General features: G+C 33.5%; 4 protein-coding genes across 4 annotated transcripts in view; 3 read left to right on the plus strand and 1 right to left on the minus strand.

The window, feature by feature from the left end:
• The window catches only part of HELRODRAFT_166388 (hypothetical protein), a gene marked incomplete at both ends in the record, with an annotated part of 6,233 nt that extends 2,952 nt beyond the window's left edge, over nt 1-3,281 (plus strand). The window contains 9 exons of the mRNA XM_009033322.1: nt 239-340; nt 586-645; nt 884-1,123; nt 1,399-1,740; nt 2,033-2,228; nt 2,475-2,611; nt 2,781-2,861; nt 2,970-3,034; nt 3,224-3,281. Of these exons, the coding sequence (XP_009031570.1) occupies nt 239-340; nt 586-645; nt 884-1,123; nt 1,399-1,740; nt 2,033-2,228; nt 2,475-2,611; nt 2,781-2,861; nt 2,970-3,034; nt 3,224-3,281 (1,281 nt within the window). The remainder of the gene's footprint in view (nt 1-238; nt 341-585; nt 646-883; nt 1,124-1,398; nt 1,741-2,032; nt 2,229-2,474; nt 2,612-2,780; nt 2,862-2,969; nt 3,035-3,223) is intronic.
• HELRODRAFT_185223 (hypothetical protein) lies at nt 3,221-7,043 on the minus strand. The gene is made up of 7 exons (XM_009033323.1): nt 6,657-7,043; nt 5,831-6,052; nt 5,606-5,683; nt 5,315-5,446; nt 4,835-5,153; nt 4,553-4,681; nt 3,221-4,521 (listed from the first exon to the last, which is right to left on the minus strand). The coding sequence occupies exons 1-6, from the start codon at nt 6,744-6,746 to the stop codon at nt 4,578-4,580; spliced, it is 945 nt and encodes a 314-aa protein (XP_009031571.1). The 5' UTR covers nt 6,747-7,043; the 3' UTR covers nt 3,221-4,521; nt 4,553-4,577.
• Nucleotides 7,044-8,267: 1,224 nt separating this feature from the next.
• On the plus strand, nt 8,268-11,059 carry HELRODRAFT_108742 (hypothetical protein). Its single transcript, XM_009033324.1, is given in 7 exon segments — nt 8,268-8,500; nt 9,130-9,260; nt 9,504-9,605; nt 9,795-10,020; nt 10,286-10,420; nt 10,562-10,920; nt 10,940-11,059. 6 exon segments carry the CDS (start codon nt 8,413-8,415, stop codon nt 10,843-10,845), a joined length of 966 nt encoding a protein of 321 aa, XP_009031572.1. The 5' UTR covers nt 8,268-8,412; the 3' UTR covers nt 10,846-10,920; nt 10,940-11,059.
• Nucleotides 11,060-11,948: 889 nt separating this feature from the next.
• On the plus strand, nt 11,949-15,968 carry HELRODRAFT_108743 (hypothetical protein). Its single transcript, XM_009033325.1, has 11 exons — nt 11,949-11,991; nt 12,091-12,195; nt 12,350-12,481; nt 12,670-12,736; nt 12,956-13,286; nt 13,398-13,465; nt 13,738-13,807; nt 14,087-14,233; nt 14,311-14,339; nt 14,754-14,854; nt 15,123-15,968. Exons 1-11 carry the CDS (start codon nt 11,976-11,978, stop codon nt 15,248-15,250), a joined length of 1,194 nt encoding a protein of 397 aa, XP_009031573.1. The 5' UTR covers nt 11,949-11,975; the 3' UTR covers nt 15,251-15,968.
• The last annotated feature ends 1,532 nt before the right edge of the window (nt 15,969-17,500 follow it).

Genomic DNA, 17,500 nt, shown 5'->3' on the forward strand with positions numbered 1-17,500 from the left:
ATGATGTGTGATGAATGGGTGAGTGACTGAATGAATGAATGGGTGAGTGAATGAGAGAGTTGCTTAATGAACGTCTGGTCACCATCTTCATCAACGTCGTCATTGTCATTGTTATCTTTACCCCGATAGTTATCATACTCATTACCATTTTTGTTATCACCCTCGCCATCATCACCACCACCATAACCTTAAACCACCACCATCACCATCATCCCTGGACCCCATTACTCGCACACAGTCATCAGGTTCGTCTGATCAGTGCCACATTTGTAAGGAAGTGTTCGATGACCTCCAGAATTTGGTAAAAGACAAATCGACACAGACTTTATTGAACGACCTGGTGAAGAAACACATCTGTTCTTTGCTTGGAAACTACAGTAGACATGTTGGTGTTTGTTTGTTTGTTTATTTGTATGGTTGGTTGGTTGGTCTGTGATTGGCTGGTTGGTTGGTTGGTCTGTGATTGGTTGGTTGATCGGTTGGTTGGTTGGTTGCTAGTTTTAAAAATATAAATCTCAATTAATGATAACGACAAAGATGATAACAAATGGAGATGATTATTTTCATGATGTGCTTATTTAACAGTGTGAGATCATTGTTGACGACTACTCAACATTTTTGTATGAGTTTCTGGTTAATGAGCTGGTTAGTTGTTGTTGCTAATGTTATTGTTGTCGTCGTAGTTGTTGCTCAAGTCTTTTGCTAATGTTTTTTATTTTGTGGTTGCAATTTTTTTGATGTTGTTGTTGTTGATGATGTTATTTGCAATGGTTTGTATGTCTGTGTTATTGCTTTTTGTGACGTTTCACCATGAACATTTTATTGAATCAGCTATGACACCAACTACGAATTCTACAACTATGACAACAACAAATAACCGCAGGACTCATCAACAAGATGTCATTTCTTTGGATTCTGCAGCTCTAACAATGCCAACAACAACATCAAAGAAGATAATTCACTCAAGTTTCTGCCATATGCCATCATCAGCCAGGGCCTACAACAGCAGCAGCAGAAGAAGCTACCGCAACAGCAGCCAGCCAAAGTCGCAGACAGCACTTGTGAGATATGTAAATACATCATTGATGAGATTAAGAAATACATTGGAGAGAATGCTACCAAGGTGTGAATAGATTTTTTTTCGGCTGCTTTTGTTTTCTTCTAAAATATTTATGTAAATGGTGCAAATTGCATACCATTTTACCATTTATGGTAGAGGGAGAGAGAGAGAGAGAGAGAGAGAGAGAGAGAGAGAAATATGAGAAAGAAGGGGAAAAAGAAAGAAAGAGATTATTGTATTCTTATACTCATTCTTTCTTCTTTTTATTTGTTATTATCTACACAAACAAATATACATACATACGTCACGCACATCCACACACACAAACACGCACACAGGAAAGAATAATTGACACATTGGACAAGATCTGCTACAAAATCCCTGAGAAGTACGAAAGGAACTGCCTGGATTTTGTAGATAAGTATGGAAAACCACTCGTAGACCTACTGATTAAAGGAATCAGCTCTCACGACGTGTGTGAGTCCATCAATCTCTGCCTGCAGGGACAGCATACGTTTCCAATGGCGAATTTGTTGCAAGGCCACTTGTTGCAACCACCAAAGCAGTCACAGCAGCCACAGCAACCACAGCAGCCGGCCAAGATCACTGACACCTCCTGTGAGATATGCAAATATATCATTGATGAGATTAAGAAGTATATTGGAAGCAACACTACTGAGGTTGGTTTGCTACTGTCATTGTATGGGTGAATACTTTACACAATATTTGAACAAGGGAGGAGAGAGGAGAGATAGATATAAAGAGAGAGAGAGATAGAAAGAGAGAGAGAGAAAGAGAGAGAGAAAAAAGATAGATTATTGTAAGTACACATTCACACATATATTTATAAGAAATACACAATAATACGAACATGTACAGTTGTACAAGTATAAACAAATACATTTTAAAAATCTTTGTCTGTATTTATATATGCATGTACTGCACAGTATATACAAACATTTTTAAATACAGGAGAAAATCATAGAAGCGTTGGACAGGATCTGTGGCAAAGTCCCAAAGTCTTATGAGAAGAAATGTCTGGAGTGGGTGAAAAATTACGGAAAGATGTTGGTGGAACTTTTACTGAAGGGTTTGAGCTCTGAAGATGTCTGCCAGTCGATCAATCTGTGTCTGCAGAATGACGTTGCTCCTAACATTCCAAGCCCCGGTTTGTTTTTTACTCAGTCATGATGATGAGGATGTCTTATGATGATGACGTTGATGAAGATGATGATAATAATATTATTATATTATCTTATGAAGATGACGTTAATAATAATAATATTATTATTATTATTATGACGTTAATGAAGATGATGATAATTAGTATGGTGACGACGATGATGATAAGGGTGATAGTATGCATGCACGTATGATTATTATAAATATGTACCCATGCAAAATTGCAAAGCAGCCAATGGCAAATGCGAGGTGTGTGAGATAGCCTTACAGTATATTGACTCACTCTTGGACCAGAATGCCACCATAGCCAGGGTCGAGACCATCGTTAAGAGGGTATGCACCCTGATGCCCAGTAGCATGAGGGCCGAGGTATTTTGTTGTCGTTGTTGTCGCTATTCACACAATTTCAAACCATTTTATTGATTTTTCTGACTTGTAATTCCATAAAAAGCCCGTTTCATTTCATGCGTTTCGTCACATTCACGAGCGGTCATTGTGATTGTTTGAATTATTATTATTACTATTATTATTATTGCAGTGCTCACAAATTGTTGACGAATTTGGAGGTCTGATCATTCATTACGTAGCCAACCATCTCAATCCTCATCAAATTTGCAAGGTTCATTTTTAGTTGCTCTTCCATAATTATAAATAATAATTTATATTATATATATATAATTATTGTTATTATAGTCATCATCATTATCATCATCATCATCATTGTTAGGCTTTGAACCTGTGTGAGAGCCGCGCCAAACTCTACTACAAGTGCATCGGCGGTCCGAGCTATTGGTGTGCTAGCAAGGAGAACGCTAAGCTGTGCCAGGTTGGTTGGTTGGTCGAGTAGAGGCTAATTGACTGCTTGTTAACTGGTTGATACTGATTGATTGGCATTAGTTGATTTCAGTTGGCTTGATTGATCGATTGACTGACGTTGGCTGGTCATTAAACTGATTGAAAACTATCTAAATATCTCAACAGGCTGAAGACCATTGCCAGAAGCACGTTTGGAATAAAGATGATAAATAGATTAGTTTGATTGCAATCAATCAAATGCCTGCTTGTTCATTCATTCATTCACTTATTTGTCATTCTTTCATTCATACGTTCGTTCATTCAACCATTAACTCTTTTTTTCATCTATCTGATTAAACTGATTGATATAATCGATTTGTACTGAATGTTGGACAGCTTTGGTTGTTTGGTAAGAGAAATACTCGAACGATGACAATCTATTTACACAATGTTTTAAGATTTAACTATTAAGTTGTGTGTGTGTGTGTGTGTGTTTGTAAAAATACAATGTGGTTTGTTGCCGATTTTTAAAATGATTATCTGTAAACATTGAGATATGACAAAGACGATGTAATTGATTACATAAAACAATATGTATTACTGTATATATGTATGCGTTACATGCATGCACGCACCATATTACTCTCCTCTACATTCTGTTTCTGACCTTTATTCATTTTCTGAATGTTTTCTAGGTTACCACGGAAATTATGTTTTTTTTTTTAAGTTTTTATTTTTTACCTGGAGAATAAAAGTTACATTATATTTTAAATCAAATGCATATGTACATTCAGTGGTATCTACGTTAAAAACTTGATCGCAGATGGCGACAATAATATTTATATCTACCCATTATTTATAACAATATTCAATATTATTAGATATATTTATTATTTTTGGCAACATTACGAGCCGAACTTGAAGGGGATCAACGTTATAGTTCGCGATTATCGTATCGATTGTATTTGTATTATATACCGGTACGTACGTGCGTTTGTATATATACAATGCGTATATATACTGTTATGCACACAGGGTGTTTATGTATGCATGTATGTATGTATTCAAAGAAGTATGCATGTACGTATGACGTGTGTATACCTAAGCTTTGTATTTCCGTACAAGTTGTGCGAAACTCTTGGAAAAAAATAAGGAAGACAAACGAGTATTATTCCCCATGATTAATTTCACCATTAATATTGTTATTTATGTGTTGTTAATATTATGTATTATGTTACCATTATTATGTGTGTGTAGGTGTATGTATGTGTTTGTGTGCTTATGCATATAAATAATATACTACATAAAATGAAGTTGAACTAAAAGATGATGACGTCTATGATTGTTTAAAAAAGAAAATGGAAGTGAACAAAAAATCATGTATATATGTACGTTCTCTGTGTACGTCAGTTTTTTTTTTACAATACAATTTCCATGAAATATATATATATATGTGTATATGTGTGTGTGTGAAAGAGAGAGAGAGAAAGAGAGAGAGAGTATGTGTGGTGTGTGTGTGTGGTGTGTGTGTAATCTTTGTTCACTCGACTCCATGAGCAAATATCATAACGAGGCCCGGTTCAACCAGCATATCACTGTTCATGTGCTCGTTCTCACAGGACATAACCAGGACAGCCTGTTTGCCTGAATTCGTTTCAGTGAGTTTTAGTTGTCATTTGTTTAAGTATAAGTTTCGTGTCATTCGTATTTATACATAAATTTATGAATAATTATTTCATAATTTATACATCTATACTCTTTAGAAATGTTACAAGATGAAATTAAGATGTACCACACCGGGTATGCGCTTGCAGACGTAATTTTCGTACATCCTCCTGTTTAGCTGCCTGGCTTCTAAAGTCTTCAAGCCAATCGGCCATCTTCGTTCGTGGGAGTTCTCGATTAAATCGTTAACGATACTCGGTGGGCAGCCGCATTCGATGAGGGCTCGTTTGATGACGGTCTGCAGGACGGCATCCGGGGTCGATATCATGCCGCCCCAGCGAGTCACCCTGCTCATCTGTAGGCTATCCACCCATCTTCGTATCTCGTCCAATTCTTGTTGGGGGTGTGTTTCATGGCCGCCAGTTAGATGGCGCTGCATTCTAAAGTTCTCCTAATTTATTGTGTACAAGATAGTCGATTAGCGTTTTATTTCTGTTCCAACAACTGTTGATCAGTCACAGTCTATGTTCTAATATTCTAATATTGCTAATCAAAATATAAAAAGATGGAAATGGATAGATGAAATAGATAGTAGACAGAATAAGAACAGACCCTTAATGTTTGCAGTTCTCTCTTCAACTCAGTCTGATGTTCTCTTAAATCATTGGCCTCTTTTTGAAGAATGGATATTTGCTGCTGCTGCTGCTGAACCAGATTGCGAAGGTCCTTGATGCAGTTGTGTTCCTGGTGGAGTGAACATTTTCATTTTGAAAATATCAAAGCAATATTTCATAAAGTTAGTTATGCGTTTTTATGTAGCCAAAAAAATAGTTTAAATGTTCAATTATTATATAGCGATATTTAACACCAAATTTTTTTGTTACAAAGAGTTGAAGCGCTAACAGCTAGCTCGTCTTTTGCCATTGTCAATCCACACCCTTTGTCACATGTCACAGGTTTTTTTGGATTAAAATCGCATTCCTAGAGAGCCAAAAATATAAATAAACAAAAATATTTATTAAAGTCAGTTGAGTACTGCTTAAAAGAATGGATTAGAATGGGGGATAAAAATGATTTTGTATGCAAATGATATGCAAATATGGATTTATAAGATAAAAAATAAAACACCAGTAAGTGTGCCGGTAGTGAATCGAGTTTCAACATCTCAGGACAGCCCAATTCAGAATTGTTGCAAGTTATTTTTAATCTGGAAAGAAGATTCCGTAGAATTCGAGGTACAGATTTTAAATTATTCTTCCTCAAGACACCCCTGTCAATAGGGCATGTATTTTGCCTGGCTAGCCACCCATTTATACAACTTAAACAGAATGCATGTTCACAATGTGAGGCCTTGGAAATTAACAATTTTGAAATAAAATTTAATTAAAATGTAAATTTATAAAATAATATTATCAGATTTATAAATTAATTTTATCAGTAAACACACACACATTCTCTCTCCCTCTCTCTCTCTCACACACACAATATATTCTTAATATTTACATTAATTTATGATCAACCATAGATGTAGTATTGTAATTAATCATATGAAATAACATGTTATCAGAAGAAATTATTAAAAAAGACTACAGACACAAGATGACATGCTGAGATAAATAACATTAGAGATAGATCATCATCAAAAAGTAAAATCAAATATTTAAATATATAGAGGAAAAAAATATAAGAAATGTATTGGACCTTGCCATCTCTTATCTTTTACAACATTTAAAAACAAAAGTTCCATCTTTATAAAAATCAAACAGAGACAACGAAACAAATTCATGACCACACCTCAATACATCAAATTACAAACAATAAATATAATTATAATTATTATATATTTAATTATTTAATTATAAGCATAAACAAAAAAATTATAAACTATACTATACAATACATTGATCATCATTATTATATTATAATACAAACAAAGACCCTACACATGCATTACCTGGACAGGGTTTTCCAGCACCCCACTACAAATCGGACATAGTAGCTCTTCATCGACTTCACCGTCAAATCTACAAACATCATACCCCATTGTACTGGAATGAAAAAAACCGTCACTGATAGTGTAAGTCGGAGCTAGTGTTGAAGTCAGTGTAAAAAACTTGCAGTAAGACTTTTAGTAGGTAGGTGGTCAGTCCTCCATAACCACAAGACAATTTAGTTGAAAAATCTAGAACGTTTAAAACTAGAATTACAACAAAAATGCCCTTTTCAAAATTTCTTTCACATTCGTATATAATTTAGCATTTAATAATATTCTATTTATAAGCATTCCTAAATACAAACGTTTAATCACAGAAATCAGTTCATAACCATATTAAAACTAAAAGTGAACTAAATATTTTGAGAAATGTTATAGAGATGTTCAAGTTATAATTGATTACCGAACGAAGGTTTCGAGTAATGGACAAGTTGTTAAGTTTTTTGTTTAATACGCTTTTACTTGCCCTCTTTTAGATATTGTTTCGAAGTAGCTAGCACAGTTGATATATAAAATAATTTTAAATCAACTTTATTTTTCGTAGTAAACTTTTAATTATATACCTTTATTCAATGAATATGTTTTCAATATACAATTCATCTTACAAATGTGTATTTCTATCTTTCCCTCTTTCTTTTCTTTAATATCCAGAATTCGACACACACCACACACACACACAATAATACACACACTCACAATAACACACATACAATAACGCACACACGCACACACAATAACATACACACACACACACAACAACACCACACAAAAACACACACACACAAAAACACACACACAATAACATACAGTTAATCAATACGTTATAGAACATCAAATTTTATAACGCTACTTTTTTAAGATTTTTTCCAACAGTTTTAACATGCCTTTCTTCTGGCAATAAAAAAAAATATTGCTCAAGCTGTTTGTGTAAGCAGTTGTTGCTTTTTTCAATAAGACGGCTTAAATTCAATTTGATTAAATGTCAATATTATTGCAAAGCACACACATACATACAAACAAACAAACTTACAAACATACACACATACATACATACACATACATACATACACATACAAACAAACAAACTTACAGACATACACACATACATATATATATACAAACTTATATACATATACACATACATACATGGATACACGTACAAACAAACTTATATACATACATGGATACACATACAAACAAACATGCATACATACATACACATACAAACAAACAAACTTACAGACATACATATATACATAATCTCTAAATCTATAACATTGACAAGGAGAGAATCTCAATGAAATAAACTAAATTAATAATAATAAAATAATTAATAAACAAGCATACAGCACAATGCAATGACATAAAACTAGTTTCTGGCAACTTCAATATGAACCTATAAATAAATAGACAATGTTTAGCTAAATAAACAAACAAATACACACACACATACACACAAACAAACACACACATATATAGTTGTATGTACGTGTTATACTTACATATTATATTATATCTCTATAATAAATAATAAATAGATACACACATTCCAAACTTATATAATACCGATCGAGCAATTCTGTCTTCAAAGTATTTATTGTTAATTAATGAAGTATTAATCGTATAAAAATGAATTATCATTAACAATTAATTAATTGGTTAATTGTTTAAGTAATTAGTTAATAAAATCTTTGACGAGTTCGTTCGTTTGGGTAGAATGATTTTTAAGTTAAAAGCGTTAGTGGCTGGTTTTCTCTCTTACCAACTTTATCGATTCTTCATTTCCAGTGAAATCGATTACAAAGGCTAGTTTATTATTATTATTGTTGTTGCTATTATTATCAGATTATTATTATTATCAGATGTGGATGGCGTCGAGGGGTATTTCGGTTTCATCATAGGTAGCCAAACGGCAACACCCGATCTCGGGGAAAATGCCGTCTAAACGTGTGTTGTTGTTGTATTATTATCATTATTATTATTAGTAGTAGTAGTAGTAGCAGCAGCAGCAGTAGTAGTAGTAGAGTTGTAGCAATTTAGTAGTAGTAGTAGAAGTAGTAGTAGTAGCAGCAGAGTAGTAGTAGTAGTAGTATTTGCTGTAGTAGTAGTAGCAGTAGTAGTAGTAGTAGTAGTAGTAGTAGTAGTAGTAGTAGTAGTAGTAGTAGTAGTAGTAGTAGTAGTAGTAGTATTTCATTCTGGTTGTGCATGCGATCCAATCGGTATTGTTTTAGTTTAGGTCAACACAAAATTATATAATTTATATCTTCTGATCAAGCAATAATTCATAATTTAATTTGTAATAGAAATAATTCTAATAATTTTCACTCATTCATTCATTTGTTCGTACGTTCTCTCGTTCGTTTTTTCGTTTCTTCGTTCATTCCTTCATTCCTCTTACTATCCATCCTTTCTCTTAATTCCAAAACATTCATAGAACTTCTTAAGAATAGGAATGTACTAATTACCGGCGGTTCGTCGGGAATCGGCGAAGAGATGGCCAAATACTGTGCTGAGGCAGGGTCCAACGTGGTGATAGTTGCCCGCAGAAAATCTCTCCTTGATAAGGTTACACAGCTGATTAACGTAATTAACATAATTTATTTAAATTGCTTCAATTAGTTAAAACAGCTAGTGTTAAAAATGTAAGGCTGTGTATCCTGGTGTGTGTTGACTCATTCATTCATTCATTCGTTCATTCATTCATTCATTCATTCATTCATTCATTCATTCATTCATTCATTCATTCATTCATTCATTCACTCACTCACTCACTCATTCATTCATTCATTCATTCATTCATTCACTCAGGTTGCCACTGACTTGCGCGGTCTGTCGCCTTCACCAACCAGCAAGATGCACTACATTGTGGCTGACTTCAGCGACCCAGACGTCAGCGAATCAGTCATTAACGTAAGGTGCATGCGTTGTGAACGTGACGATGACGACGACGACGACGATGATGATGGCTATTATGATGATAAAATTAATGATAATAATGATCAACTTGAAAAAAATAATGACGACGTCGAAAATAAATGATGGTGTCACGAATGAGCAAAGACAAAAGACACGATATTTTATATCTATCCCCCAATACAGGAAGCAATACAATTTTTAGGATCTTTGGACTACATCATCATTAATCATGCAATTATCCCCTCTTCACCAAAGGACGTATTGAAATGGTCTGGAAATGAACACCAACGTAATCAACTTGCCTCAGCGATGAACATTAATTTCAATTCCTACGTTACTCTGGCCACACATGCTCTTCCCTATCTGCACATCTCCAACGGAAGTCTTCTTGTCGTTTCGTCTGCTATGAGTTTGTTCTTTTTGGCGGGAAATTTAAATTATGTATTATCTCGTGTGATTAACGTCGTTCTTTTCACAATGCTATCATAGCGTAACGCATGCATATTTAATATTGAAAGTAATTGTTTTAGAAAAACAAACAGGCACAAAACAGTAACAAAACCAAATCACACCAGTTTATTGCAAAGTAAATGAAATAACAAATTAATTGAATTATAAAATGAATACACGTCATATGTCAAACAAGATGAATAATAAAAAAATCTTTTAAACAGTTGACTTGCCAGCCTTCTACCTGCCATATTCGACCAGCAAGGCGGCCATGAGCGCTTTCTTTACTGGAATCAGACAGGAAATTATCCAGACGAAAACCAACATATCCGTTACCATTGTTCATCTTGGGTTGATTGGTTGGAGTTTTATATTTGAAATTCGTTTAATAAACAGGCCAAATACTAATGAATTATTTTTATTATTATATAAATAAAAGCCAAATTATATAAAGGACATACTTACCACCTGATTACTTCAAATTAATATTTTTACATTAGAAAACCAAGCTGGTTTAGCTGGGTGCCAGCAAATTTCAGCAAGTAGAGGAGTTGACGTCAGAGCAATCTTATCGATGTATGCTGCCACTGATCAGAAAGAAACGGGACGAGAAATTATTTGGGCGGCCGCCAGAAAAGATGCATATTTTTATTATCCTAGATGTCAGGGCCTTTGGATACTTCGCGTACTAAGGAATTTGTTTTCTGATCCGGATCGTGCTGTAAATACTCTTGAAAGCTCCGTTTTGTACATTCTGGATATTAAGAAAAAATATTTTTGGTAATTATCTTTCAAATGGCATTGTAAAACTGATCCAAACCTCAAAAGTTATACAGTTTGAGAGTTCTTTTTGTTGTTAAATGTAAATTGGTTATCATCTACATTTTTTAGCAATAAGTGTCTCTATATAAAATTTAAATAGTTAGAATTTTCCACCTGATATGAAATATCCTGACAATTTATTTGTGTATGTTACTATAGTTGGGTTTTTTTTAAATAGCATCGACTTTGGAGAAAAGGTTACACACACCCTAGGTTCAAAACAACCAACGACGTACAAACTTCATGTATGAATAAGTGCTAAACGACACATCAGATCAGACATGCCGTATTCGAATCCAGTCCATATATATATAGAATATGTATATGCCTATGCGTTATTAGAACTTTAGAAGCAGGTCGTAAAACATGTGCTGCTAAAGGGTAATTAGCATATAACATATAAATGCCTTTTAGCTAAAAGAATCTATTTTTGATACACCGCCCCAATGCCATTTCGTGTTGAATTCCTTTTTAAATAGGTTCACGAATCTACCTTGACTAACGTAATTTTAATGACAATAAAGATGGCTTGTAGTTCTGTAACCTTCGAATAAAATTGCAATTACTTAAATAAAATTATTGAAATCAATCAAAATTTAATTTAGGCATAGACTTGTTTTGAAAAAAAATTTTAAAAAATGAACACGATCATTGACAATCCGTCTACTACTAAGTCCAATAAATTCGAACTCCACAAATTAGTATTTCTGAGTGGAGACAAATTTTTTGAGGAGAAATTATTGACGAAACAAAACATTGATGAACAAGACGCGCACGGTTTGCTTTCTATTTCAAATTAAATTTTGAATTGCTAGAAAGACTGTAGAACTGTAGATTGCTGTTGTTTTTCAAGTGCTTCCATATTTGTTACCATTATTAGTCATTTTTTACTCTGGTTACAATTACAATTAAATAATTCAATTTAATTAATGTATAAGATATTTAAAATTTTTAATGTTTTAGTATTAAGTATTAATTAACTAATTATTTTATTATTATTAAACTATTTATTACATTCCTAATCAGTTAGATTATTAAAAAATTTTTTTATTATTTTTTATTTAAGGAAATACCCCTCTTCATTTAGCAATAATGCTTGGAAGGACAGGTAACTTTATATATTGTTTCCTATATTTATTCATGAATATTCATACACTCATTAACATAATTTATTCATCATTTACCCCAATACCCAACCTTTTTTTAGAATGTGCTAGATCACTGATATTTAGTGAAGCTAACGTCAGACTGAAAAATAAATTAGGCTGGACCCCTCTAGCTGAAGCTATTAGTTATGGCAACAGATATATTGGTTATTATTAATGTTTATTATTATTATTGTTGTTGTTGTTGTTATTATTATTGTTATTATTGTTGTTGTTTGAATGTAAAAAAAATATAAATGTATATAGAAAATTTTGAAATATTTTATGTAAATAAAAGAAAAAATAATTTTTTTTCCATAGTAAAGTTGCTCGTGTTTCGAATGCAGCGGACGCATAATGAGGAAAGAGAGAAGAGGATCCCTGTTTTGTCCAGTAAGTTTATGGCCGTCCGGGACTTCCAGCTGACACTAAAATGGGATTTCCATTCCTGGGGTTAGCTGCAATGATAATGATGATGGGGCTGATGATGTTAATGATGATTATGATGATGATTATGAGGATGATGATGTTGTTGATGATTATGATGATGATTAATTTAATTTTAGAATCATATGAAAGTTTTTTAAAGATTGAAGTATAATTTGAAATTATTTTTTATAAATTGGATAAATCTTTTCTAGTGCCATTTCTCTCGAGGTATCTACCTTCTGATGTTTGTAAGGTCTACAAGAAAGGAAACAAGATTAGGTTAGAGTACCTGTCTTCCTTTTTTTTGTATTTTGTCTGCCTGCTTGTCTGTCTGTCTGTCTGTCTGTCTTCTTGCCCATCTGATTGTCTGTTTAGGTGACTGATTAATGGTTGATGGTTTGATTGTTTGGTAGAATGATGGCTTTATGATTGATCAATTGATTAGTCAGTCGATTGATTGATTGATTGATTGATTGATTGATCAATAAATCAACCTAGACTGGACTCAACACTGCTAGACTTTCGTGAGTCAATGTGGCAGAAGGGTGACGTCAGTTTCATCTTCAACGCGACAAAAAACCAGCCCCTACTCATGCTGGACAACGTGCAGCAAGTCGTCCATGCCGTCAAGACGCAATACAATGCCAGCAGGTCATCGTCTTCGTCGTTCGTCAATGACGCCGGCTATGACGTCAACAGCGACCTTCATGGTCAAGATTATGACACTGCATACCTGATGGCTCACAGTATTATTTCAGCATCCCTCGACTCAAACAATGTCATCTTCACGAGAACTAAATCTGGATATTTCTCTTCAGCTGACAAGAAGGTGCTTACGTATAAACGTACACACACACACACACACACACACACATACATACACATGCAAACATAGATGTGATTAATTTTATTAATAATCGAATGTTTATTATTGTCGTAGGAGACTGTTGGAAAGTTTCAGGCTGATTCTTACACTGTCAATAACCTTATACTGCACCAAAAGAAAAGGTTATTATTTATACGTTTGTGTATGTGTGTGCGTGTATGTGTATGTGCGTGTATGTGTATGTGCGTGTATGCGTATGTATGTGTATGGGGGATACAATGCATATGATAGGAGGAATCTTTTCAAGTTCATTCATTCCTGCTACTATTTGAAGCACATGTTTTGTACCACCTAATCTCATCGCCACCGTCCTAGTCATCGTCGTCGTCGTCATCATCACCGTTATCATCATCATCATCAACATCATCAACATCATCATCGTCATCATTACCAGGAAGGAACACCTTCCAGTAGAGAAGAGGGAAGATGGAAGGAGTTTCATTAAGAAATTTGGAAATGTGCAAGTGAGTGGGAGCTGACTGGCTTTTAATTCCTCATTAGTGCCTCGTTGGCTGATTGTTCTTTGCTGGTTGATTGATTGATTGTTTGATTGATTGATTGATTGATTGATTGATTGATTGACAAATTGATTGATTGGTTGGTTGATGTTCTATTTTATTGTTGGTTAATTGGTTTTTGGCTGGTAGTTGATTCATTGGTAGTTGCATGTTTGGCAGCTTATTGCGTAACTGACTGTTGTTAGAGGCTTGATGTCATTGGCTAATTTCATTTGACCAATCCAGGACCTATGTTTCGACGACCCACCCCCACCACCAGCCAATAAGATGACTTGGTTTGAATACATCAATGCTCCCGTTGGCCAATACAATCTAGGTCGACCAATGATGTTGAAGGAATCATCTAAGGCCTACAAAGCTTATGTCTCCATGGTGTGGTGTATTTTTTTTCCTATAATTTTGTTGATATTTTTTGATTTTAACTAATTTATTTTATTTCATTTGTTCAGAGTCAAGATTTTCCACTGAGCTTGAATGTGTACGTCTTATGGTTTCTTATTTCACTATTTTATTGAAATAATTTTTATATTTCACGTAAGATTACGAATTAAAGTATTGGATGGGAAGTTAGCTCAGGTGGTAGATGTGTCTTGATTTGAGTTGGTTTTATGACACGTCTACCTGGTTTGAATGCTGACTGAAACTGAGGAATGTTTGTTCGTTTGTTTCATGTGTATGTTGTGCGGTCTGGATGTGCCAAATTTAGTACTGTTGGAGGTTTAATTGCAATGCAGCCATGAATAATAATTAGTTGTTCGTTAATTGATTATAATTACTCATTATGATATGATTTAATATAATCGATTGATTGATTGATTGATTGATTGATTGATTGATTGATTGATTGATTGATTGATTGATAACTAAATGATAAATTTGACTGATTGTTAAGTGTGATGGATTTGCTGGAGCTGATGGCCCCAATGAAACACTTCTCAAAGTTGAGAAACTTCCTGAATACACGTCTACCACCTGGTTTTCCCGTCAAGATAGGTTACTTTCACTTTCGTTTTGTTTTTTGATTTTGATGTTGATGATGTCTGTGGATGATAAGCTAGTTTCACTTTTGTTTTCTTTCTTTATGTTGTGATGTAATGTTGATGATTAACGACCAGTGCTAAAACTTTGTATTTTTTAATATCCCAAATCAACCTACTCCACTTACAGCTTTTTGTATCATTAAAAGCCTTTAGAAAAAACACACACAACAAACCACAAGTAACTCCTCAATCCCATTTTCTCCAATACTCCCACATCCCAGAGATCCCAATCCTGCCGACGATAACAGCAACGGCCATGTTCACGGATTTCGAATGGAACGACAACCTGGCCGATGAGTTGTTCGTATTGCCCAAGCATTACAGGACCGCTTTTATTAATAATTTGTGACAATACATGTCTTGTAAATGGCGTTATCACCCTCTAGCCACGTGATCTGTGTGTGTCTATGTGTCTGTCTGTGTATGTGTGTGTCTGTCTCTGTGTGTGTGCGTGTGTGGAGGGGTGGTGGGCCCAGATTACGTTGCTAAATGAGATGATAATGTCATGATGAGTGAGGTGAGATGTTTATTAATTGATGGAGTCAATCGTCGATGAAGTGATGAATATTAATGAGTTGTTTAATGGTGACTATGCTAATTAGTAGGCTTCGCATGTGTTAATGATATGACAAATATGTTAATTGGATATTAATCTTGTGCTGATTGATGCTACAAACTAGTTAATTAATTATGCACGACTTATATTTAAATTAAATGTCGCATAATAATAATTTCTATGTTAAACACTATTGAACATACACACACACACATAACGCACACACACGTAGACGCATAGAAACACATACACACGTACACATACACACACATTAAATAAATATAATCCGTCCTTTGTTAACGTGTAATTTTTCCGCGGTGGACTTTTTATAGATTTTTCCACATCTCATTTGTATGTGTGTCTGTCTGTGTATGTGTTTTGTTTGAGTGTGTTTTTTTATTGCGTTTGTATTATTTTCTGCTTTTAAAATTCTTCATTTCTTTATAGTTCTCTCTCTTTCTCTATAGTTTTCTTTCTATCTATCTATATCTTTCTTTCTTTCTTTCTGTCTATCTCTTTGTTTTTTATTCATATTTTATAATCTCTCATTTTTCATTTTCTCTCTCTCTCTCTCTCTTTCTCTCTCTCTCTCTCTTTCTCTTTCTTTGAAATCCTTGACAGATATTTTTCTACAATTTATTTTATTTCATATTTTACGTCCATGTATCTATAATATACAAAAACACTTTTTCGAGCTGGAATTTTTTTTGACTTATTGTCCAAAGTATACACGCCAGGAAAAGAACCAATAAAAACATTTACACACGCGCGCGCACACGCACACACACACACACGCAGATACATTCACTATTTATAGATGTCTTTTATACTAAATTTAGAACTTTCAGCAACAAATTTTCAATATATCCCAAATTGTATAAATATTTCTATTATTTATTTACTCATTTATTAATTTATTACAATTTGTTTACTTTATTTGTCTATATATTTTTACTTTTGCAACGAATTTCGAATTGCTATTGTTAATATTATCTTTACATTTTGTCATTTCGGTTTTTTTATTTCCAGACATATCACTATATATATATATATATATATATATATATATATATATATATATATATTCACATTTAGCGTATGTCCATAATTCACTATTTGAGACTTAATAAAATATTATGTTAGAGAGCTGATTATGAAATTGTTACATATATATATTTATATATATGAATGTATTTATAATTATGTTATCAATGTAGTTTTTTTTCTTATTTCTTTTACTCTTTCGTGACACAAATGACACACACAAATACCACACACACACACACACGCACGCAAACACACGCTCAATTAATTATTATAATTAATTAATTAAAATTATTATTTATTTTCTATTGAGATGTTTACTTTCTAAATGCATCTGATTTTGTTTACTTGTGTATTTATATTCTCTTTGTCGATTTTATCACGGTTTTAAGAAATAAATTTTCCAGACAACTATTTAATACATTTATTCATTTAATTAACTAATTAATTAATTAGTTAATTAATTGAGTTGGTTTATACTTAGTTATTGGTTTGGGTCTTTATGCTATATACAGAATCTTTGGTACAATTTTTTCATTTTCATCTCAGGTTACTGATTCCTTGTAGATTTTTTTTTCAAAGAATAAATTAACTTCCCAATTTACAATTAAATTCACTTTTAAATGTTTACGGATTTTCTAATCACTTCTGATCAGATATACAAATTCTCACATTTTCGTAGTTCATTTGTTCGTCTGTCTGATGGGTTTTCGCCGGCGTTATTGTTGAAATGAATGACAATATAAACTGTTACACGATATATATATATATATAGAGAGAGAGAGTGAGAGAGAGAGGGGGGGGGGGAAATAGGTGAATAAAGAGAGAAAGAGAGAGAGAGAGAGAGAAAGAGGTACAGTTAGTCATTGGAATAAAATAGCCAAAAATTAAGATCGTTTCTTCCGATTTCTTCTTCTACTTCTACTACTACTACTGCTACTTCTACTAATAATACTGCCGCTGCTGCTACTACTACTTGTACTACTACTACTACTACTA

Source organism: Helobdella robusta (assembly GCF_000326865.2).
Source record: "Helobdella robusta unplaced genomic scaffold HELROscaffold_9, whole genome shotgun sequence".
Taxonomy (NCBI): domain Eukaryota; kingdom Metazoa; phylum Annelida; class Clitellata; order Rhynchobdellida; family Glossiphoniidae; genus Helobdella; species Helobdella robusta.

Bases quoted from the DNA above. Each gene is read 5' to 3' on its own strand.
- HELRODRAFT_108743 (XM_009033325.1), top strand. The intron at 12,482-12,669 runs GTTAGCTGCAAT...AATCTTTTCTAG, and splicing joins ATGGGATTTCCATTCCTGGG to TGCCATTTCTCTCGAGGTAT. The intron at 12,737-12,955 runs GTTAGAGTACCT...AAATCAACCTAG, and splicing joins AAGAAAGGAAACAAGATTAG to ACTGGACTCAACACTGCTAG.
- HELRODRAFT_108742 (XM_009033324.1), top strand. From the start codon at position 8,413: ATGATTTTTAAGTTAAAAGCGTTAGTGGCTGGTTTTCTCTCTTACCAA. The intron at 9,261-9,503 runs GTTACACAGCTG...TCATTCACTCAG, and splicing joins GAAAATCTCTCCTTGATAAG to GTTGCCACTGACTTGCGCGG. The intron at 9,606-9,794 runs GTAAGGTGCATG...CCCCCAATACAG, and splicing joins TCAGCGAATCAGTCATTAAC to GAAGCAATACAATTTTTAGG.
- HELRODRAFT_185223 (XM_009033323.1), bottom strand. From the start codon at position 6,746: ATGGGGTATGATGTTTGTAGATTTGACGGTGAAGTCGATGAAGAGCTA. The intron at 5,684-5,830 runs GTGTTTTATTTT...TTGGCTCTCTAG, and splicing joins CACTACCGGCACACTTACTG to GAATGCGATTTTAATCCAAA. The intron at 5,447-5,605 runs GTTAGCGCTTCA...TCACTCCACCAG, and splicing joins TGGCAAAAGACGAGCTAGCT to GAACACAACTGCATCAAGGA.